The sequence below is a fragment of the Cryptomeria japonica genome, chromosome 10, assembly GCF_030272615.1.
Source record: "Cryptomeria japonica chromosome 10, Sugi_1.0, whole genome shotgun sequence".
Classification (NCBI taxonomy): domain Eukaryota; kingdom Viridiplantae; phylum Streptophyta; class Pinopsida; order Cupressales; family Cupressaceae; genus Cryptomeria; species Cryptomeria japonica.
Genome location: NC_081414.1, coordinates 803,509,651 through 803,534,946, shown reverse-complemented (window position 1 = coordinate 803,534,946; position 25,296 = coordinate 803,509,651). Strand labels below are relative to the sequence as shown.

General features: G+C 32.9%; 1 protein-coding gene across 4 annotated transcripts in view; it reads right to left on the bottom strand.

Annotated features, from left to right (window-relative positions):
* The window catches only part of LOC131079919 (cystathionine beta-lyase, chloroplastic), a 156,700-nt gene extending 150,077 nt beyond the window's left edge, over positions 1-6,623 (bottom strand). The window contains exons 1-2 of one of the 4 annotated variants that reach the window (XM_058017965.2): positions 6,297-6,623; positions 5,985-6,189 (exon numbers count right to left, since the gene is read on the bottom strand). In XM_058017965.2, coding sequence (XP_057873948.1) covers positions 5,985-6,189; positions 6,297-6,329 — 238 coding nt within the window. In that variant the 5' untranslated portion in view covers positions 6,330-6,623. Of the gene's footprint in view, positions 1-5,984; positions 6,190-6,296 lie in introns of those variants that run through there. The other 3 variants (XM_058017966.2, XM_058017964.2, XM_058017967.2) reach the window with 3 other exon arrangements.
* Between the last annotated feature and the right edge of the window lie 18,673 nt (positions 6,624-25,296).

Below are 25,296 nucleotides of genomic sequence, written 5' to 3'. Positions count from 1 at the left end.
TTCACCACCACTTTTACAGGACATAATGAAGCCGTTTTTTTTAATTTCAAGGCCCCATGCATTTCAGAAATTCGAGAGGTTAGCATTCAGACAGGCCTGATTTTCTTTCTAGGAAAAAGATGACTTCAGAAAAAGGAGTTACGACCCAGCCACAACGCCTGTCTGCAAAAACATTGATTGCACACAATAGTTCAAAGAATCTGACCATCGCATTAAGAAAAAAATAACGCAAGACATGACCACACCCAGCCAGATCCAAACGCACACGCCAGTTCCACTATTATTTCATAAGTTGTGACATTTAATTCTGCCGCCATAAGGAAGCACGTCTAGATTATAAAATCACCTTGCAAATTTCTCCGACACTTTGAACCTTCGAAATAAAAATGAAGCCCGAATATTTTCACGCACAGGCAGCCACACAACATCAGATAGAGTGAATAATAAACAATTGCTAGCCATCAGCTTTTAATTTTTAACGCACCACAGAGTGAATAATTTGGAGCTTTAATCTTCAAATTCTGACAGCGGCAGGAACAATGACTCCAAATATAGCTCCGTTTCAAAATAAAACTGCTCCAGCTCGGACTCCAGACTAAATATTAAAAATCGACTTAGCCGATATGACAAAAAAAATTATTCAATGAAGCTTGAACCAGGAATATTAAATATTCGAACCAAAAAGGAGGGGCCCCTGGAATCTTCAAACAAAAATTCGATGAGGTGGCAAACTTGTTGACTTGGCAAAGCAAACTTGTTGACTTGGCAAATAGGATGACAAAGCAGATGACATGAAGACAATCAGCACACAAGCAAGCTGCTGAAGACAGCACACAGCCAGCTGAAGCTGCTCAAGCAGCTCAACATTGACATCAATGACTAAAACTTCAACACTAGCAACATCATCAGATTTAGCTCACTTTTCTAAGCACCTATCAAGGTGCAACTCAGGTCTTGACACTCAGTCTTTAGGAATCTTAAAACTAGCATCTATATCTACAAATAGGGATCTCACTACTTTTTCTACATCAAATCGGGTTGCTGTGTTCTTTCTATGGGTAGCCAGGCCTAGCCCATCATCTTGTGAGCATCTCAATAATTGTTCAATGAAGTAACTTGCATACTATCATTTCAACTAATTGGTATGATGCACAAAGATATTATTCAAATTATTCAAACCAAAAAGGTTAAAAGATTCCTTTTTCTAATAGATATAACGGCATAATGTTTTGATTGTACTTATGCCTTCCTATCCATCCATCTACTCTATCCTATCTCTGAATTTCAATTTTCCAATGAAAAACCATGCTAGTTTATCTCATCATGCACTTTAGAATGATGTTGTCTTCTTTACATGTATTCATGAATCAAATATTTTCTCCATCATTCAGAATAAGATGGCTCGGTATTCTTGTCATCATATGTCCACTTTTGCCAAATATCCCACGACAATCACCCTTAGATCTTTTTCTAGGATCAGGACAACCACGTGGTAGTTCTGCCTTGTGTGTTGAAAATTTACAACTGATTTCTATTACCTGTTTTCAAGATCTTGTGATGATAAAAGTGGGTTTTGGTATCTAATCATCTGAATATTTTGAGTCTGGGACGCTCTAGTGACCAAATTAGTGATTTGGAGTTCTAACCTTCTTTGCCTTTTTATGAGTTATGGAGAATCTGCAACATTCTGATTGTTACCATCTAATCATCTGCGTATGTTGATATCATTGATGCCTAGATGTTTGACGCCACAACTAAGTTGGATATTCTAACTCAACACAATCTTTGTTGCCATTTCATGCCCTGCAAGCCCCAGATCCTGGACCAGTTTTAATCTGGTTCAGATTCCAGATCGGTCCAGGCAGGGATTCTACCAGGGTACATCATTTCCTCTGCAGGTTCATCCCAGACAAACCTGGAACAAATTTCAATGAATCTTGCAGAACACAAAACGCATCCATTGCAGTTTGACAAGGTTTGTAATTTCACTTTTTACAAGTGATAAACTTAGATTGATTTTAGAGTTAAATTCAAAAACAGACGATAAAGAGTCTAACCAGCACTTATTTGACCTTTCACCTATCCCACATTCCTACCATGTTCTTGATGGTGAATAGGTGATTATATGACAATTTAATCCTACTTGATTTTGGGTTGAATCGACAATTTGGCCTTTCAACCAGAGCAGTGCATTCAAATTCAAATACCCACAATCAAGGAAGGGGATCCACATATTAAGCAATAAATAATGGGGCTTGCTTCATTCAGAATTTTACCCTTTGGGTTTCTCCCACACACACCCTTCTCATCTTTAAATGAGCAATTAGGGTAGAGAATAAATATTATGCTAGACATATCCTTGGTGACATGGCCTAACAGCCTTCTCTTTTTTAATTTTGACTAGGGTTTTTCGATATAAATTAAAATGGACTTTAGTCATTACTATGGTTATAAAGAAGCGGCAATATTCCTTAATTCACCCCATCAGCAATATTCCTTAATTCACCCCATAGGGCTTTGACATTATTATTTTAATATTGAATAATGAGTATTTATCATGAAATTTGAGTTTGACTAATTGACATTGTAGTACTATTGTAATTTTTATGGTGGTATTGTTTATACTTTATTAAATGATGTTATGTGGTATTCTAAACTTAATTCCTGCTTTTAGACTGCAACTATGCATATAAGTATGATTTACATATTTCTGGGATGGACAAATCCTACCCCAAATATTTTTTGCATCCACATACTAAACCAGAAACCCACAAACATAAACTGGCTACTTACACCACAGCGGATATGATGTGAAGAAGTGCTTAACCTCCCTCCCCATGCTCCACACACAATTTGACGATGTTCAATTATGCATTTTCAAGAAATCACAAATGTGACATAAACATATGTTTAGTTTATCTCTTCTAATATATGTTAAGGGTATATTTGGAGTAAATTGTGCTTATTACAGCTAACAAGAATACTAGGCAGAATGCCTTATTTTCAACTGAGGTATACCTAATCTGGGATACTTGTTCTTGTGATGTCCTTCCACTTAATGCTCTGTATGCCACAATTCTTCTCGTAGTTTCTTCCAGTTAAAGACCTTTTCAACTTTCATTAAACTATGTCCAGTTTTGCATCCATCTATTCTTTGGAAGAAGACGATTCATATCAGTCACATACAAAAATTACTATTAGCATTGACTCCAAAGCATCTGTCCATTTGGTGTACTTGTTATCTGCCATTGTTTTTTTATCTTTCGCAAAAGCCACTCAACAAATAAGGCCACAGCTTACTAATCTTCCATCTTGAAAGCAATATGTGACATAATGCCCCAAAATCTCCACTTTTACTCTTCAACAAACTCCGCTAGTTTCTGTGTATCTCCCTTTGGCATGTAAATGTCATCTCCCTCGGACTTTGGGTGCTTGAAATCTGCTTCAAACGCAGCTTTAACTTAATCAGAGCTTTTAATTATCAATGTTTGGTGTCGGTCACATATCAATCCAAGGCTCATTTCCTCAACATAGAGGCAAACTCAATCATGTGCTGTTTATTTGTCATGTTCTTCAGGATTTATATTCATTTTACATTAAAACCGAAAGTACCGTGCACTGGCCGGACCATCATAAGGTTGGCAGTGTCATCAACTGATCCCATGAAATGAGTACAACGACAGGCATCTATGTGGGAACTTCTTCTGCAAATGTCACTGCCATCATTATAGACATCAAGCTTGAATTCTCAAAATAAGGTATTAACTATTAAGCTACTCGACACTGTTGTTAAGTTGCAGGCTCTATGTATCTACTTAGGACTCTATCCATCTTCAAAGTCAGTTACTTCCTGAAAGTGTTTTGATGTAAATTTCTAACAGCAGATTTTGCAATAGTAGAAAAATTTTCACACACTTATGTTATTGGATACCTCTCTTAACTTCTCAATCATGCCCATTCCAACTCTAAACAAATCAAGTTCCTGACTAATTATTGCCACTGGTTCACATTATTCTGTTCCAATAGGTGCAGGGAATGGTATCTCCTCTGGAGAGTCTTTATTGTCATTTATGCTCCAACATCAAGTGTTTCTCAGTTGTCTGTGCTTACATTTGCTTGGTCAACACTTCAGGTCTCATCTTCATCGCCCATCTTCAGAATTTATCAGATTATCAGTAACAGAAATATTTCCTTAAATGCACATTCATTTGTGAAGGTAGAACCTGTAAGGCCCCATGAATGATTATAGAGGGTTTCTCTAAGTTTGTATTTACTTCGTCAATAATTTGGGTCTCATCTTCATGACCGATCTTTGGGACTTACTGAATTGCCAGAACCAGGAATATCTCCTTAACCGTGTCTTCATTTGTGAAGGTGGGTTTTGTAATGCACTAAAAATTAATGTAATGTGAATTCTGCTATATATGATATCTAGATAAATTTCATAAAAATCAATAAATAAAAATATTAATGAAACATTCAAGTTTTAATGCATCAAGATCATTCATATACATTTCAAATCAATTCGTGATTCCTGCAAATGTTATTTGCCTTCTGTGCTGGGCTTAGTTTCCCCACTGTAAATAAACTACAGTGTTGTGTAGTGGTAAATCAATCAACAATTAACTGATGGTACTGCTGTCCTCCTTTCTTTGTACATCTTTAATCAATTTATTCAATATGGCACTCGTTTTCACAAGGTGTTTGAGGATTGCAAAATAAATTTATAGAGGATGTTATTGTATGTTTGGAAAAACTTTGGATCTCATTCATGATGAATTCAAGTTGTCATTCTTCGACATTTTTCGTTGCATTTGTAAATTGTAAAGCACCACTCTCTCAGCATATTTTCAAACACTATCTGATTTTCTGAAGCTACCATATTAGTGTTCCGCAGCATTCAACGGGTTTGAAACATTGATCCATATGGCATTATCATTTCCACATATCCTTCAGAGACTTTATTTTGCATTGATTTTGCAAATTTCACGCTTGTCTTTCTTTCTTTCTTCTTTTTTGAGAGATTTGCAGTTTGATATGGGTTTAGAATTTTCGGTAATCCACTGCATGGGTATAATTTTGTCTAACTTTCCGATCACTTTGTAGAACCCATTTTTAGGGATTTTGGCTTGTCATTTGCAAGTTTTGTACTGTGTTTTCAGCATATACACGCTATTGTTAACCAAAGTGGTAAATCATGCATTTGAAATGCCAAAAACCCGAAAATCTCATTCAAAACTCTTCCCCTCATCGTCTTCATTCCCACAGCAGCATGGGACACACTTTATTTTCAAACAGACCCTTCCCGTGAATCCTCACTCCCATCCCAGCTCAGGGCACAGACATTATTTTCAAACCAAATGATGCTGCCGTGTGATCTCCGCGCCCAAGCACATAATTTAATCTTAAGCAATGGTGCTTTTATTTTGAAGCAGAATGGCATCATTTATGTCTGACAACAGCGGAAACATCAGGATTTTCCTCATGATTTCTTTCATTGGATCGTCTTTGGGAGCTCTGTGATTTTTATATTTGTAATTAGTTTCTTCAACTAGAAGAGTTTAATATAGTTGTTGAACACGACTGGAAGATCCGACAACTATTCTGTACACAGTTTTTTCCCGAAACCATAACAATTGAATCTCATAGACCGTGAAATCTTGATGTTATTGCTAGCTGTTAAGTAGTGTTTTTGCACACCCTATAGCCCAATTATGTGCATATATATATTTCTTTAAACAGTATGTTTCGTCTTTCACAATATGAGCAATCCAATGTTCTCACTAATTTACATGTCCAAATACTCAAATCAAACCCCAGCTGGCTTAGAATAATTGTATGTAAATGAGTACAACTTATGAGTTTGGGCCAAAAAAATTTATATAGTGGGGCTAAAATTAAAGCTCTGGCTGATGAGAGATACGGGACAACAAGGTATGTTTTAGAATGTTGAAAGAACCAAAAAAGAAAAAGAGCAATCTCACCATCTTCTGCAGCATTTTCGGCAACATTCTTAAGAGAAGTCGCCATTGCCTTCACCTTGTCAGTGCTGCAACTACACTTTAAAGATGTGCAATTCGAATATGACAATTTCTGGATTGGAGATGGAGATCCACCTTTACTCAAAGGAACAAGTGCGGGCACAGGCACGATTATGTCACTGGGCAGCTTGCAGGTAGAGCTAAAACCCTGAAAACACCAAACAAGTTGCGCGAGCATTACATTATATTAAAAGATGTAAAAACTAATGCGGCAAAAAGGAAGAAAAAGAAAAGGGTACTTTAACATAGACGTGCCTTAAGTTGGTGTAGCCCCATTCCCATTGCCATGGCTAAGCTGATATTTGTGCTTGCAGCAGGCAAATAAACGCTCAGTGGTGAGGACCACAACTGGTCACCAGCCCATTCACCTTCCCGAGTGCAGACCTTGTAATATATCTACCTTGTCTGTGTCTAATGCATTTTGAAGGTGTACTAACAGCAATTTTACTCCTCGCAAGGGTTAAAAGAGGAGCATTAAATCTATCCGTTTCCCACTAACAGTTTAGGAGAATCAAATCTATCCGTTTCTCACTAACAGGAAACGGATGGATTTGAGCTCCTCACTAACAAAAAGATTTGATCATCTTAGAGAAAGTTCATGAAATGAGAATTTAATGTATTGGAAAAAAAACAAAGTCTAAAGTATTCTTAAATGTAAATGTATGCATACATTTAGGTTTATATAAAAGTAATGGAGAAAAGAATAATAAGTATTTTAGTATTATATTTACTACATATAAAAATATTTAATTATTTTTGTTTTTATTTTATATTTATATATCTATCTAAAACTTATAATTTTAATAAGGGTATATTTTATTTTATATGTATACATCTCTTAAGTTTATAATTAATATTAATATTTTGAAATGTGAATAGTTGTCAAATATAAGCTAAAAGATAAAAGTTAGCATTAACACGGTCACACTTCATCCCTTGCTGCCATTGTAGAATGGCTATCGACATTAATTATGAATTTAATTGAATCCTAAATTTAACACATAAAAATCCCTAACCTAAATTGAACACTAATCTTAACCCTTACCCTAACCCTATTTTAACTCTAATAAAAGTCTTGTCTCTAATTCCAATTATAACTCTAATCTTAATTGTATTGTATTCCTAACCTCTTTGAATCCTAACCATAATTTAACCTAACCCTAAATCAAAAGTTTTCCCTACAAGCCTAATTGATCTTAACCCTAACTCCAATTTAACTTTATACCTAACCCTTACCCTAATTAAATCTTCAATCTTAAGCATAATAAAATCTTATATTTTATTTGTATTGTAAATTAAGCATAATATAATCTTATATTTTATTTGTGTTATAAAAATGTGAATTTAATATTATTAATGTTAAAATTATTAGATTATTATTACTTATTATTTCTAATTACTAATATATTATATTGTTAACTTATTATATTATTATCAATATTAATACTTTAATTATTAGAATATTTTAATTTTAAACATTATATTACTATTTTATAATTTTTATGACTATTTTAATAATGTTTAATATTATATTATGTTATTATTCTATTATTGTTTTAATATTGTTATGTTATCAAAATTTAATAGTATTAAATTAGGTGAGCATAATGCTAACCTAACCAACCAAGAGCTATTTATAAATTACTTAAAAAGTAAAAAAATTGTTACCTTGTAATGGTAACTACCAAGATTTTTACAATTAATTAATAATCAATTAATTAGCATCAAAATATTTTCACTAGTTTCAATAATAAAAGTAAAAAAAATTGCCATGGTAGTTACTTGTAAAATATATCAAATAAAAAAAAATTAGATTTATTATCAAATTGCATGAGGATAACTAAATTAAAGCTTTAAAAGATTTAAAGATTTAGAAACAATTAAAACATACTAAATATTATTTTAATTATCTAAAAAATTGCCTAAAAAAATTCATGTAGAAAGTGGATCCGAGAAATCTGGTAATAAGATGCAAATTATTTGAACCAATTAGATTAAAGAAAAACAATTTCACTAATTTGAAAACTTAAAAATCATGCATCTTAACTATTTAAAAATTGAGATAAACATCGAAAAACAAAATTCATAAATATAATTGGTGGAAAAGCAGTTGAATACGAGTTAATAAAAATTGGGTGCAACCGATTGCAATAGTACTAGTCTAACACCAAGTACTAATAAAATGATTAGTTGTCACTGATGGTATAGACTAATGGATGATTTATAGTATTGTGGTTCTTGTCACTAAGGTTCAAACTTTTTGTTCATATTAGGGATGAGGTCCCCCATCTTTGACCTCATTGATTTATAATTCCAATCAAAAGTAATTACCATTTAAAAAATAATAATAAGATGATTAGTTGAGGTAGAAAATAGACATATGTTAAAATGTAATTGTGAGAGATTAAAGTTTCCTTTGAATTTTATGGACCCCTGTGATGGTGTGATGAGAATTTCAAACTAGATAAATGATCAAAACCCTAATAAACTAGGACCTAAGAATTTGAGGGCCTAGGATAGAAATGTTCTTACAATCCAATCAAATCAAAATAGTTATATCATAACGATGTGATTGCACACTATGCAAAAATAGATCTTTAGTACCCCATATTTTTTTTGCTTTGTGTGTATGGTTGTGAGCAAAATAGTATGGTTCTAAAGAGCATCACTAGGAGCCTATTATGTGAGTGATGAAATGTGAAACCTCCTTGACCCTTATTTAAGCCCCTTATCTAAGTTAACAATTGTAATGGTAGAAAATTAGGGTTAGGGTTAAATTAAGATAATCAAACCACTAAATGACCTAATTAACCATTACATTTGGAAGTAAAGGGAATCTAATAGATCTAGCCTCAAAAGACTAAGATTTAGTCAGATTCCAGCTCCTTTTGTAGGGGCTTTATCCTTCCAAGATTGAAATTGATTTGATTGTTAATGATTAGAGAAAAATAGGTAATAATTGAAGTATTTTGATATAAACAATAAGCTACAGATATCACACAGAACCATTGACCTAGATCTAGGCAAAATTTAAGTTGTCTGGAATCTGCTCTCAAAAGTTCAGCTTGATTTTTTGGGACCAAGTAGTATCGATTCGCCATGGTCCTCTGAATTTTCTGTCATCAAAAGCTAAACATGTTTGTCATTGTGAACTCTATTGATCCTCCCAAATATAACTTTATACCTATTCCCACACACATAGAGAAAGGGAAAATGGCTGGGAATAGGGGTTTGCCTTAGAAATCTCGATTTCAGAATTAATCATGAAATTGTATTGATAAATGTAATGAAAGGCTGCATTAGAATACTTTGCTTTTGAGGAAAGGTTGAATATATTGAAACACTAATACATACCTCAATGAAGTTTTGTTTGACCTTCACAAAGGAATTAGGGTTTCATGTATGTTGTTTTCATAAATCATAAATCACGGATGTCATCTTTAATTTCTAAAACTTGACTTCACTTCTACTCCAATGTTTGATGAAAGACTGATTGCTTGCTCACTTGAATTTGCTAAAGTGTAGCTCTTGATTTAATTTGCTAGGTTTAAAATGAGAGGGTAGACTTCCTTTTATACTTGCTTGTCAAAAAACAAATTGAATTTCTAACACAGGCCAACACGGTATCTAAGTCCCCACTAAAATTATGTGACTGTTATGAGGCCCCAAATTGGGCCCTTTTTAAGAGGACAAGAGTGCCCAACACCATGGTCCTATAAATCAAGGCTCCAGATTGGGGGGGAGACTATGAAGGTCGTGAAAAAAGTATGTTTGATAGGTTATGTGAGCAAAATTAGCACTTTAATCAAGCCTTGGAAGCCAAAGTGCCAAAGTGAGGTCTAAGCGAGGACAAAATTGTAGGCAAGTACAATTTAGGATGCTACAACGATATGGTAAAAAGAGATCAAGATTGGCAATGAATTTAAATGAGTTAATCATTGAATATTGTTGAAGGTTGATTGTTGAATGTTGTTGAAGTTTGATGTAGACAATTTATGTGTGGTTATGTTTAATAGATGCCTATATGAGAAGCTTCAATTGTAAAGTTATCAATGAATGTTGATTTTAGTATTATTGGTCTGTACAATGTCAATAGATGATGATTGGTGATTAATTCCTATGAGAGGACAAATGCTTTCCATTATTTTGGTACTTTTTTGGTCTCTTGATTATGGTTGATTCTTAAGTGAAATTTTTACAAGATGATGTCTGTAAATACACAACTCTAGGTATATATAATTTAACTCTTAAATGCGCATATTGATTAGGTAGCAACTAAATCCAAAGATTCTCAACCTTAGAAAGTGGAATTTAATTTTTGAAGACTAGGGATGAGATTGTGGCCATGATCCAATCTCAAAGACAAAATTGCAAATGTGGTTTCATCTAGGATGGAAAAATTAATAAGAACTAAGTCAAGCAGTTTTTTGAATGCAAGATCGATGAGGTTCATTGTGTTCTTCCAATTTAAATGTGTTGGTGTAATTAAGGCGTTGTACCTCAAGGTTATTCTTCACTTAGGTCCTAATTATTGTAGACACTTAAATTTGGCTAATCAATTTAATCAAATATAATTCCCTTAGCTGCTCACATTAATTAAATAATCTGAGTCACTTAATTAAATGTAGAATCCTATCGTATTTGGCTAAATTAATTTAATTAAATGAAGTCATGCCCCATTAGCCAATTAATAAATTAAATGCTTTAATTAATTAACCCACCCATTTTCTTCCAATGCCTTAATTAATTAATCTAATTAACCAAATCCCCCCTTCTAATCCCTTGAAATAATCAATCTAATTAGTTAATTATCTCTTTCCAATCCCTTGAATCACTAGTACATTTGGGGCTCAATTCTGACGGTAGTTCATCGAAAGTCCGTCTACAATTCGTCAGACTGTCGACAAGCAACATCGTCGAAAACTTGTAATCGGACATTCTAAAGGTGCTCAAGAACATCGGAATTCCGACGCCATCGAAGACTCTTTCGACAACAACCATGACTACGCTTAGCCGTTGGTAAAACTCTATATGTCGTCGAAATTCAGACGACATCTAGGTAATATTCCGACGATGAACATGACCACCATTGGCAAGAATGTTGTTGGATATACAACATCCTCGTTAGATGTTTCATCGGGGTCTGTCGGAATTCCAACGACGTCCAATGGCAACCAAGGAATTTGCACCGATGAGGATGTTGTATATCCGATGGCATTCTCACCAAATGGGCGGTCGATATAAATTGGGTGGGCATCAGAATTTCGACAGCACCCTCACTGCTTATCCGACGAGGATGTTGTCGGACATACAACATCCTCATCGAATTTGAACTAATTCACCAATACAATAATACTAAAGATTCATTATTCTGTATCAACCAACCAAGTGACAATAAAAACAATTTGACAATCTAATCTTTCCACTCGAAGACCAGCCTCAAAAAACCATGTATGATTGAAGAATTGTGTCCAACGTTAAGTTCTTCAATCCCATCAATAGCCACCCATAGGTGGCATGTCGTAAGCTAGCATGGGAGGCATTCCCATTCCACCCATACCTACCTGAAAGCAACCTCCCATGTCCACTCTCATGCCAAGCATTGGAGGTGCTTGCAAAGGAAGGGGAAGAAGTTGAGCATATATATTTTGTAAACAAAATAGGTACATATTTATCAAAATTTTAATTTTAAAAACCATCAGTAGAGTAGAACAAGTGCTGCTTGAGGCTCAATTAAGAAAAATGCATACCTGTCGAGCAACAAGATCTTTCTCTTCTTTCTCCTTGGATTTCTCTTCTTGGACAGCCTGTAACTTGTCCTTAACAAGCTCATCAACTTTTGTCTTGTATTCTCGAATGAACTTTGAAAAAGAATTTTTTGAATATTAGCTATTTAATTTTGCAAAAGATTTAAAATGTTTTTTTTTTTTTTTTTTTTTTTTTATAATGGGTCGTGGCTGAATAATTATATTAATAAAATGAAAATACATGAAAGTTTGCAACCCGATTCAGTGTGGGAACCGGTAGGAAAGAATTGGGCAAAGAAAACCTTCGGTCTTGCCCAAGGAAAAACAATTCCTGGAAATAATGAGATAAATACAATAAATGGCCAAATGCCATTTCAGAAAATTACAATTGATAATTCCTGTCATATACATCATACTAGTTCCAGCGATGATGGATGCATAATTTGACTGGAGTAAAGTCATATTTTGCTCATATTGAGATGTGGTTGTTCTGAGTAAGACATGTCGAATACCTCCACCCGAATCCTACAAAGTCGGATTGCCAAAATAGAAACCACATTCTTCTTGCACACTGTTAGGCTAGTCTCAATCAAGAATTATAAGCAACTGTAACCAAAAATTGATAAATTCCCTTGTTTTATGTAAATACCAACATTCCCATAGCTTTCCACTGTGAAAACAAACCAGAAGATTCCAAAAAAGATAGATCAATATACTCTCAAACCTGCCTAACAAAAACTCACTAATATATTGAAGAGAAATCAAGGTAAGAAAGACCCAAAGAAAGATTTAGCTCCTAAATCTAAGTATCCATAGCATAACCCAATCTAGGGTCTTGACAACCATAGACAAATTTAAGAGATCTAGCCACGGAAAAATTAATAAAGGAAGCGAAATTCACAACCCGCATCTACCTACAAGGACGAAAGGATATAAACATATATATACGTATCAATAAATATATATACATATATACATATATACATACATATATACATATACATGTACATATATACATATATATATATATATATATGTACATACATACATACATACATACATATCTATCTATATATATATAGATATATATGTATGTATGTATGTACATATTTACATATATATTTATATGTATGTATGTACATATATATGTATGTATGTACGTACATACATACATACATACATGTATGTATGTATGTACATATACATACATACATATGTATGTATGTACATACATACATATGTATACATGTATGTATGTATGTATGTACTTACGTATATACATACATACATACATACATACATATATGTATGTATGTATGTATGTATGTAATATATGTATATATATATATGTATGTATATATATATATGTATGTATACATATATATATGTATGTATACATATTTATATATATATATATATATATATATATATATATATATATGTATACATATATAAATATGTATACATACATATATATATATGTATACATACATATATATATGTATACATATATATATATACATACATACATATATATATGTATATATCTACATGTATACATGTATATATACATACATATATATAGATATATATACATACATATAAATATATGTGTATATATATTTATATATATGTATGTATGTATGTATGTATGTATGTATGTATATATACATGTATACATGTAGATATATATATATATATGTATACACGTAGATATATACATGTATGTATATATATCTATATATATATATATATATACATGTAGATATATACATGTATGTATGCATCTATATATATATGTATGTATACATATGTATATATTTATGTATGTATGTATGTATGTATGTACACACACACACACACGCACACGTATATATATGTATGTATGTATATGTATATATGTATGTATGTATATATGTAGATATATACATATATATATATGTATGTATGTATCTATATATATATGTATGTATCTATCTATATGTATACATGTATATATACATACATATATATAGATACATACATACATATATATATGTATATATCTACATGTATATATACATACATATCTATAGATATATATATATACATACATATAAATATATATGTATATATACATATATATTTATATGTATGTATATATATATATATATATATATGTATGTATGTATGTATGTATGTATGTATGTATGTACATATATATGTATACACGTAGATTTATACATATATATATATATACATGTAGATATATACATATATACGTGTATGTATATATATATCTATATATATGTATGTATATATATGTATACATGTAGATATATACATGTATGTATGCATCTATATACATGCATACATATATATACATACATACATATGTGTGTATGTGTACATATGTATACATACATATACATACATATGTATGTATATGTACATACATATGTATGTATGTACATACATATGTATGTATATATACGTACATATGTATGTATATATACGTACATATGTATGTATATATACATACATATGTATGTATATATACATATGTATGTATATGTATGTATATATACATACATATGTATATATATATATACACACACACACACACATATATACATATATATAAATATATATATATATATACATATATATGCATACATGTATATATACATATATATACATACATGTATATATACATATATACATATACATATATAATATACATATACATATACATATATAATATATATACACATGTATATTTATATATGTATATATATATATACATGTGTATATATACACTCGTATATCTGTATATACATACATACATGCATATATATACATATACATATATATCTACATGTGTATATATATATCTACACATGTATATATACATGTATACATGTATGTATATATACACATGTATGTATGTATATATGTATGTATATGTATGTATATGTATGTATGTATGTAGCATGCTCAAATTCATCATTGCTAAATAGGAAATAAAGACGATCACGAAATCCTTAACTATCTAAACAATTCAAACATAAAACCAATGAAATAGATGCAAAGTGGAACTAAATTAAGCAATATGAAATTGCCTATTGTGCATCATGGCTTCCATTGTTCTTCTTCTCTCCGTGGTATGATGGTTCTCAGATATTGCACTAGCAACCTGCAATTGACACAAAGATTCAAAGTTCATGATCTAGAGTAATTGTCCAAGATTGAGGAGGAGGATTGAATGCTCAATTTATAGATTTTTGGAGATGATTGATTGAAAGGTGAAACAGATTGATCAAGAGGTGGAACTCGAGTGAGCTCACATGCTGATTGATAGTTGAACTACTAATTTAGAGGTGAAACAGAATAGATTGAATAGATTAATTGAGTTAACTGATTGAGAAAAAGCTAACTGAAGGAAGAAAAAGAATGATTGGAGGAAATAAAGAGGATGACAAAGGAAGCTTTATTTAGAAAAAACTAACTAAAAGATGGAAACAGGAGTTGGAGAGATAATTGAATTAATTAATTTAGCACGTGCTTGCACTTTGACTTGGATTTTCAATTTAATCTTTGCATGAGATTTAATTTATTTTAAATTCAATTTGATATTTGAATATATTTAGAACTTGACTTTGATTTTCAATTTGATTTTTGAAATCATGCACATGTATTTGAAATTGATGAAATTAGAAGAATTAGTTAATTAATTAAATGATTTAAAGAAACTATTTAATTATTTAGAAATTGAAGAATTAATGAAATTAAATGAAATTAGAATTTGGGGATTTGGAATTGAAGAATTAATTAGTTAATTAAATAATTTAAAGAAACTATTTAATTATGTAAAAATGGAAGATTATTTAAATTAAAGGAATTAAATCACAATTAATTAAATAATAAATATTTAGAAAAGGGTTAATGATTAATTGATTGGAGATAGAAATTGAGAATTAATTTATTTAAATAATAAAGATTATTTAATTGGGGAATTAATCGAAATTAATTAAATAATAAATATTTAATTAATATTAGAAAATGGTTAAAATGATTAAATGATGATAGAATTAAAATTGAATTAATTAGTAAGATGATGAGGAAATATGACATAGAAGAATAAGATTAAATGACTTAATTAAATAATTATTTAATCAATTAGAGGAATAATTAGTACATGATCAATGAGACATTTTTAGGTGTCTACAATATATATATATATATATATATATATATATATATATATATATATATATATATATATATATATATATATATATATATATATATATATATATATATATATATGCAAAACTATGAGAATGCACCCAAAACAGAGAAGACAATTAATTAAATTTGAGACAAAAGGGACACAAAACTGAACAATAAACTAACTAACAACACAACTAAGTTAAATATAATATTATCATAAACATCAATATGTCTATATTACCTTCAACAGAACTTAAGGTAAAAGAAGTCATTAGGTTTCAAAGGTGTCCTATCGGAGCCAAGAGAGACGATATAGTTCAGAGTAAACCAAAAGAGAAGCAAAGAACTACCCCATAGAAAGAAAGCAAGTCCTAGGACTCAGGAGAAGCCCGACTCCTTTTCAACCGAGCCTTGTTTGCCGACGGTCCTGGACGAATAAAGGATTCTCCTAGTCTGGAGGCAAGGGCAGAGGGGATCTCTAGGTCATCAGGAACTACTTCAATGCCTTCCACCTCTAGATAGTTAGCAAGCCATCTATTACAAGGCAATTTTTTAACATGCAGAAGCCACATAAGGAAGAAGAAATTATGTTGCCTTATCGGATTGTAGGCCGCAAAGGCAACTTCATCTTCTATTTCCAAGATTGGAAATCTTGGCACCGGTTTGTTCTTCCATATGAACCTATCATAGTTTTGAGGCTTAGGGACAGTCAAATCCTCATCCACATTGATGACAACCCTATCCAGTTCGCCCAACAAGTCCTTCTTGAAAACACTTCAACACAATTTCATAACCACCTACCTATCCTTCTCAAAGTACATGGCCACTGCAAGAGTCATTGCAACTATATCAAAGTTGGCCCTGGTTCGGTAACATCATTCTTGATATATTCTTCCCCTAGTATTTTCTTAACCACCCGAATAACTAGGACATTAGGAAAGACAAGAATACCCTTCAGTCTATCATCTTTGATATCCCCTGAAAATGTCATTTGTCTATTAAGCCCAACTAGCCTTAGGGGTGTGTCCATATTGAGCTCCACTCACTCAGATCAGCAGACAATCCACATTACAATGAAGGGACCGACTACTCTATAAAGAAAGATATAGGAAGCCACTACTTTATTAAACGCGCTTAGAAAAGCGTCGTAAAAGACAGCTATGTTATCTTAAAAAAGGACCTACTTAATCACTTACGAATGTCGGAGAGGGAGGAATGAGGGGTCACGATGCAAAGAAAATGATGAGAGACGATCTCCGAGATCAAGGTAATTAATACCGACGATGCTAATTGAAATCTCTGCGTACTGATAACAGCTAGCGCGCAAGACAAGGGAAGTCAAATTAATGCCTCTATAGAAGCCGCCAGAAAATATGATCTAAATCAAGCAAAAGAGAAGGCTATGAGAATATATATGAGAAGAAATATATATATATATATATATATATATATATATATCTATAAGTATTTATGAAATATACATCTATATGAATATATATGAATGTATATATATACAAATATATATATATATATATACACTCATATACCTATATATAAAAGCATACAAAAAAACGTAAGAGAAAAAATAGAAATATGTATATAAATATTAATATACGAATAACTATACACATATATATACATATATATACGTATGTATATATCTGTATGTATATGTATATATATGTGTATATATGTATATATACACATATATATACATATATACACATATGTATACATATATATGAATAATAATTTTATTTTTTTTGATCGGTAAGAGGCTGAAGCCAAGAATTTTATTAATCATTTTTTAAATTTTACATTACTCCACTCGTGCAGGCGTCGGTAGGAAAGAGTGGAGGCGAGAAAACCTCCGGCCTTGCCCAGGACCGTAGTCCAGATAATCTCTACATCTATATACAAATAGTCACAGATTCTAAATAATACATTAGCATCCCGGGAAAGGGTGAGCAGGTGGGAGGATGTTTTCTCTCCCTTACAAGCCCTTGATTACAATTTTCAGTTATCACCGAACTCCTTCAGCCTTGGCTTTGAGTTTGAGCTTTGATTGCTTATAGTTCCTGTTATTTGTTTAGAGATGGCCCTGCTCCTCCTGCATGGTTAGTATTCAATAACTTGCCCAAATTGTTAGTAACATTTAGTATGCTATTTCAGATGAAATTTTATCTATCATGCTAGGAAACTCCCTCAGCCAATTTTCCTATAAGACCTGTCATTACAAAACTTATACAGAGAAATGTAAATAGAACATTATAAACAACGTGGTTAGACATCCCTTTGTGCTGATTCTAAGTACTTAACCTCATTTTTCTAAATTATAAAGTAGTCGATATATCATTCATAAGCCAAGTTTGTAGATAATGCCCCCCCTTTTTTTAAATTTGACCATCCAAAGTTATGAATCGCCTGTTTACCACCTCTTGTTTATGTACCCAGATGCTATCCCTGATGATGGATGATATCTAGGATACAATAACAAGAGGGGGTAAATGAGATTCTGTCATGCCTGAGTCCAGTATACCCTCTCATCCCTGTAGATTATATTTAGAGAGGGTAATGGGGGTATATGAGTTTTCAAGGCTGAATTTAACCTTTATCCTTTCCCAGAATATTTTGCATGTTTGCCATATATAACCCACAGTCTGTGAATTGTCAGATGGCCTTTCATTTATAGAAAGCTCGTCAGCAAATATCAAATGAGTATATGGCAGGGCACTTGAGCGTTACAACTGGTTTTCTTAGTTCAAATAGGCTAACACATGCAAAAATTGAAGCCTTTATTTCCCGCCCTGATAAGGTATCCACCCATGTGAATAAATACCTTTGTATGATTGCAGCCAAATGCTTATAATCATATATAGAGTATATATTCATATTAATGAATGTCAAAACTGAGTACGAATATATTGGCCACATTTCCACCTTTGTGGGCCTATATAAACAAAAACATTCCATAGTAACTGGAAACAACAATTTCATGTTGATCTTATGATGTTTATCTAAGTAAGCCTTAAGATTAACAGTTAAAGCATGCTATTTTAATATCATTTGAGCCGATTATGTTTGTCTTTTAGGATTTGGCAAGATTATTATCTCCTCCGAAGTCTGTGTTTGATCCAAGGTTAACATTGTTTTACTTGATATAGTAATAAGCTAAATAACCAGTATATGTCGAATATATGGTGACAAGGAACATTCAAAATTCTCACATTATCTCACTAGGAACCGAAGCCACCTCAATCTGAACCTGAAGAGGGGGTCACAGTTTCCTCGTCATCCAATACCAAGCCCTCTTCCTTGAGGAATTCCTCGAACCAGGTAGACTTTGGTGGGTTTCTCACATGAAATAAATGCAGCAGAAAGTAGACGTTTCTGTTAATTGCATCACTCCTTTCCCTGGTGAAGGTCGCTTCATCCATAGTGATAATGGGGTGTCTAGGTATCGGCTTATTGTTTCGAATGAAGACATCATAGTCTCTTGGCCTTGGGATTGTCCAGTCATTGTCAATGTTGACTAGAACCCTCTCCAAATCACCTAAGATTGAGGCAATGAAAACCTCCTTACAGAGAGCTCCTGTGTCATCTCTTCTCTTGGTGGAGGTCACTGTAACAGCTAGGAACATGGCAGCCAGATCAGAGTTGGCCCTGGTTTGGTCTGTATTTATAAGATAGTCCGAGCCGAGGATAGTCTCTACAACATCTATAACTAAGGTATGAGGAAGGCGGATAATGTGTTTGAGACGATCCCTAATAATAGCTCCATCAAAGGCCATATGCCTCTTTGAACTACTTAGTTTGATCGGGGTATCCATCACAGGTTCTACTACAGTCCAGGAGGTCTCAATAAGCTTGGTTAGAGAGCTTTTGAATTTTGACATGAAGGCTTGGTTTAATAGCCGTGTAGGGTAATTATGTTAAAGTCTGAGCTTTCACATCCTTTCTAAATTCATGCGTACCATATGTCCATCTTGGGCGTTTCTAATTGGCTTAATATAAATGCCATATCTTCAAATGATGAGCCGCCTGTGGGAAAATCGTTTTGAGTTGCCAAATTTAATTTTGGTGAGTGATCTTATGGGTTGCCGATTCAGACAGCCAGCTAGTGCTCATTTCATCGAAGCACTAACCCGCCATAATGGCCAAGATTTCTTGGAGATCATATTTATAATGATGATCAGGCGCTTTTAATTAGGGATTTGATTATTTTATAGTTGTATACATTTATATATGAGTGTCCCCATCCTAAGAGCTAATGATTAACATTTACTCCGGCGGGTGAAATGTATAATCCTTTGGGCAGAGTGTATATAAATGATAACTTATATATAATCATAAATATATTAATATATTTGTGTATTTATAAGTCTAAATTGTAAATTTATATGTTTGAACAACTATGTAAGTATATTTCCAGTTTATATGTGTAGATATAAATATATATGAATGTTTATATAAATATTCAGATATATTCATTATATAAATGCCTATGTTTTTATTTATTTATTTTTATTTATAAATATATATATGTACGCACACACACACACACACACACATATACATATATGTATACATATATATGTATATATGTATGTATACATATATACATATATATGTATATATGTATTTACATATGTATGTATATATGTATTTACATATGTATGTATATATGTATACATATATGTATATATATATATATATATATATATATATATATATATATATATATATATATATATATATATATATATATATATATATATATATATATATATATATATATATATATATATATATAAACATATGTATATATATTGAAATTATATATAATTAGCTATATATACATATATGTATATGTGTGTGTGTGTGTGTGTGTGTGTGTGTGTGTGTGTGTGTGTGTGTACATATATCTATAGATATGTAAATATCCATTTTATTTAAGCAAAAATATGTCTGTAAATATGTGATCTCTATATAATATATAACTTATATAATATTTTGTTATTTATATATACATAATATGTATTCATATATAAAATTATATATATAATATTTATGTATATACATGTAACACACACACACACACACACACACACACACACACACACACACACACACACACATATATATATATACCTATTTGTATATTTGTGTGTGTGTATTTAGATAGTGTATATATGCCTCAGTCTAAACAATTATCGAGTGTGTGTTAATGAATTAACATGGGAGCCTCTAAATGATTTCAATCAGAGAGAGTGGAGGTTGAGTTGGATGATTAATTCTCATCTTCTCCTTTAGTTATGAGCTCAGGCTGTTTCTATGTATATGATAGGATACAGGGTATGGATAATTTGTGTGAATGCTACTATATGGTATGAATACTGTTATTTTTATAACTTTTGTGTCGATGTGAAATATTGTTTAAGGATAAATGATAGGTGCCACATGGATAACTATCTTACCATCAACCCCCATGTTAGCTAGGGAATCGACTCTTTTGTTGCCCTCCCTGTAGATGTGATTAAAGATGACCCTGTCAAATGTTTTGATGTCTGTCAGTATCTTCGCAAAGGAGGCATTTAGCTTCCAATTAGGCATTTCCCCTTTTCTAAGGGCATTGATGATTATGGTCGAGTCTCCTTCAATGTTGATCCTCTTTATATTTAGTATAATGCATAGGTTAATCCCTACAACTAGTGCTTTCATTTCTGCTACATTGTTTGTGCATTTACCTAAGGGAAGGGCCATATAGGCCACTTCATCCCCATTTGAATTATGAAGGCTGCACCCAAGTCTGACACTCCCCAGGTTGCCCCCAGAAGCGCCATCAAAGTTAAGCTTGAACCATCCAACATTAGGGGGGAGCCACTTGCATTCATTGCGTGTTATGTTGTTGGATGGTGGACCTTTAACTATGAAGGGAGGAATCTTTAGACCCTTCCACCTTAGTCTCATTTTTTCATCCCAATAGGACATATTGACATCTCTATGATAATTAGAGGTTTGGTTGTTAATTATTTCAACTATGGTTGCTTCGATTTTATTGGTTAGTTGGGCCTAGTGCATTTTACTATCTTTGAAAATCCTCCTGTTTCTTTCCTTCCAGATTTCCCAGATCATAATGGAGGGGGCAATGATCCATAAATTTTCAAACATACAGCCTATTTTCCGAATGGGCCATGCATGGAATAGGTCAGAGATAGTGTTAGGAATAGGGGTATACCAGATCAGCTATTTTTTTAACCATCCCCGACAATTGTGTGCATAGTCACAGGTTAACAGAAGATGATTAGAATTTTCTTCCTCCATTTCACATAATGGGCATCTGTTGGGTCCTTCATATCCAAGTTTCCTAAAGGTTTCATTGGTGAGGAGTCGATTTTGAATAGCCAGCTATGCAAACAGGTCCGCTTTCGGTAGGCACCTTTATCCCAACAAAGAGTTAGGGGTAGGTTGGAACTTGGGTTATTATCCTTGATTAGCAGTTGTTATATCCCTCCTTAGTTTCATATTTCCCCTTCTTGGATCCAGCCCATATTAGTTTATCTTCTTCAGAGTTTAAAGCAGGACTTCTTGAGGTCCGGAAGGTTTAGATTATCCATTGATTTCCATCTCCATTGTTTGAGGCTCCCAATGCAAAATTCCTCCACATAGTCTTTTAAATTTACTCCCCATTGCTCTTCAAGGGTGGGTATAATTCTATTGAAGTTATGAAGTGTGTTGATGGAAGTTTGAGCCCCCCAGGAGTCTCTCCAGAAAAGGGCATCCGCCCCATTTCCAATGTTCCATGTTAGCTTGTTCGTTATGATATCTCTACAATTAAGCATAAAGTTCCAAATTCTAGAACCTTTATGTGGGTGGGCTGTCCTAAAGATGCTTATGGGATCTTGGTTATGCAGGTATTTGTTATAAAGGATTCGCACCCATTTGAATTTAGGGTTAGTATACATTCTCCAAACAAGCTTTGCTCCCAACGCATTGCTTTGGATTTTTAGATCTTTGATACCCAAACCCCCCAGCTCCTTGGGCATGCATATCGTATCCCATGCTATCAATGGGAGTCTGAATTTGTCTTCAGAGCCTTGCCAGAAAAAAGGTCCTCATATGTTTTGTGATTTCCTTTCTCTTGGTTGCGGGAAGATCCATGCATGAGAGTTGGTAAATTGGCATTGTTGAGAGAACCGACTTAATCATGGTGGCCTTACCGGCAGAGGATAACCATTTTCCTTTCCAGGAGGAGATCCTATTTGTGATTTTGGAGACCACCTGATCCCATAAATTGGATGATCTAATTCCCTTGTCTAAGGGGAGTCCTAGGTATTTACATGGTAATTCTCCTATTTTGTATTTAAGAATGTTTAAGATTTTCCTTTGGAGTTCTTTATTTGTGTTAAAAAAGGTTATGTTGGATTTCAAAGTATTGATTTCCTATCCGGAGATGGTGGAGTAGTTGTTTAAGATTTTTTTGAGTGCTTTTGCTTCTATTGTATTGCTCAGTCCAAACAACATGGTATTGTACTAAATGGATTGCTTCTTGAGCAATGATTATGCCATCATAAATGGATCTGCTAGGCACAAAACTAGTCTGTTCCTCACTAATGATTATGGGGAGAAGTTTGTGAAGTCTGTTTGCAATTGTTTTGTGAGTAATTTATAAAGGGTATTGCATAATGCTATTGGTCGGAAATCCTCAAAACAATCCACTATTTCCTTTTTTGGGATTAAAGCTATGAATGTGTTATTTAGTTCTCTTAGAATCTTTCTTGAGTTTCTCATTCCTTCTAAGGCCTCTATAATTTCCTTTCCCATGAAGCTCCAACATTTTTGAAAAAAGTGTGTTGAGAACCCATCAGGGCCAGGGGCCTTATCCGGTCCCATTTGAAATAAAGCTATTTCCACTTCTTCCATAGATAGTTTTTTATTAAGCATCAAGTTGTGTTCTTTAGATATTAATTTTGGGATGTATTTTAAGAATTTGCTCTCCTTAGTCCACTTGGAACCTTCTTTATTGTTAAGGATAGTTTCAAAATACTCAACTGCTTCCCTGGCTATCAGCTCGGGGTCATCACTGAAGTCTCTTGAGTTCAATTTTATCTTGTTGATTCTATTTATAGCTCTACGTTGTTTTGTGCTATTGTGGAAGAAGCTTGTGTTTCTATCCCCAGCCTCTAGCCAATGTTCCCTGGATTTTTGTTTCTAATATATTTCTTCTCTGGCTAGGATTTCTTCATACTGGGCCAGATTGGTTTTTTCCTTTTGATATAGCATGTTATCCATCCCAAGCCTAATTACCTCATCATTAGTTTTTTCCATGTCTATCTCAATCTCTTTTTTTTGTGTGAAGATATTTCCAAAGTGCACTTTGTTCCTGTATGCCGGAAAAGTGGGCTGTCGTTAATTGTTGCTTTATCTTTTTTAGTTTGGTTACTACTTTGAAAGTTTTAGAGCCTATGACTTCTACTCCATTCCACCACTTTTCAATTAATTGTATTATATTTTCATCCTTGAGCCACATTTTTTCAAAGCGAAAGGGGGTTTTGGTTGGCTTTAGTTCTTCTGATATGATCAATTGGACCGAGAAATGGCCCGATCCTGAGAATGGGAGGACTGAGGACTCAAAAGACTGTGTGAGATTCCCACAAAGGAAGAATCTGTCTAGTTTTTCTGCAATGTTGCAGAAACCTTGTCTTCTGTTATTCCAAGTAAAAGCATCATTTCTAGTCTTAAATTCCATCAAGTTACACTTATGTGTCCAATCCTTGAAGTCTTGACATGTTTGGTTTATTTTTTTATTATCACCCCATTTTTCCTTGGGATCTAAGATTTAATTGAAATTCCCACCTATTATGTATGTTTGTTCTATGTCACTTAAAAGGAAATTCTCAATTTCATTCCACAGTTGTCTTTTTGCTTGTGTTTGGATAGGTCCATAGACGTTGATTATAATAAATTTTAAGTTGCTTTTGATGCTTATAGCCCTGCCACACATCCAATTTGGGCTTTTGCTTATTAGTTTGAAGGATATTTGCCTGGGATCCCATATGATGGCCAATCCACTTGAGGCTCCACAAGCAGTTTGTCCTTCTAATTCTCTAATACCTAATTTTCTATTGAGGTTTGTCATTTCGCTGTTATTTAATTTGGTTTCCCGTATTAAGAATAACTCTGGATTGTATTTAGCAATGCAACGCTTAAAGATACATTGCTTGTTAGGGGCATTCAGGCCCCTAACATTCCAAGTAAGGAGTTTCATAACCCTATGGGAAGGTTCTTCCCCTTCC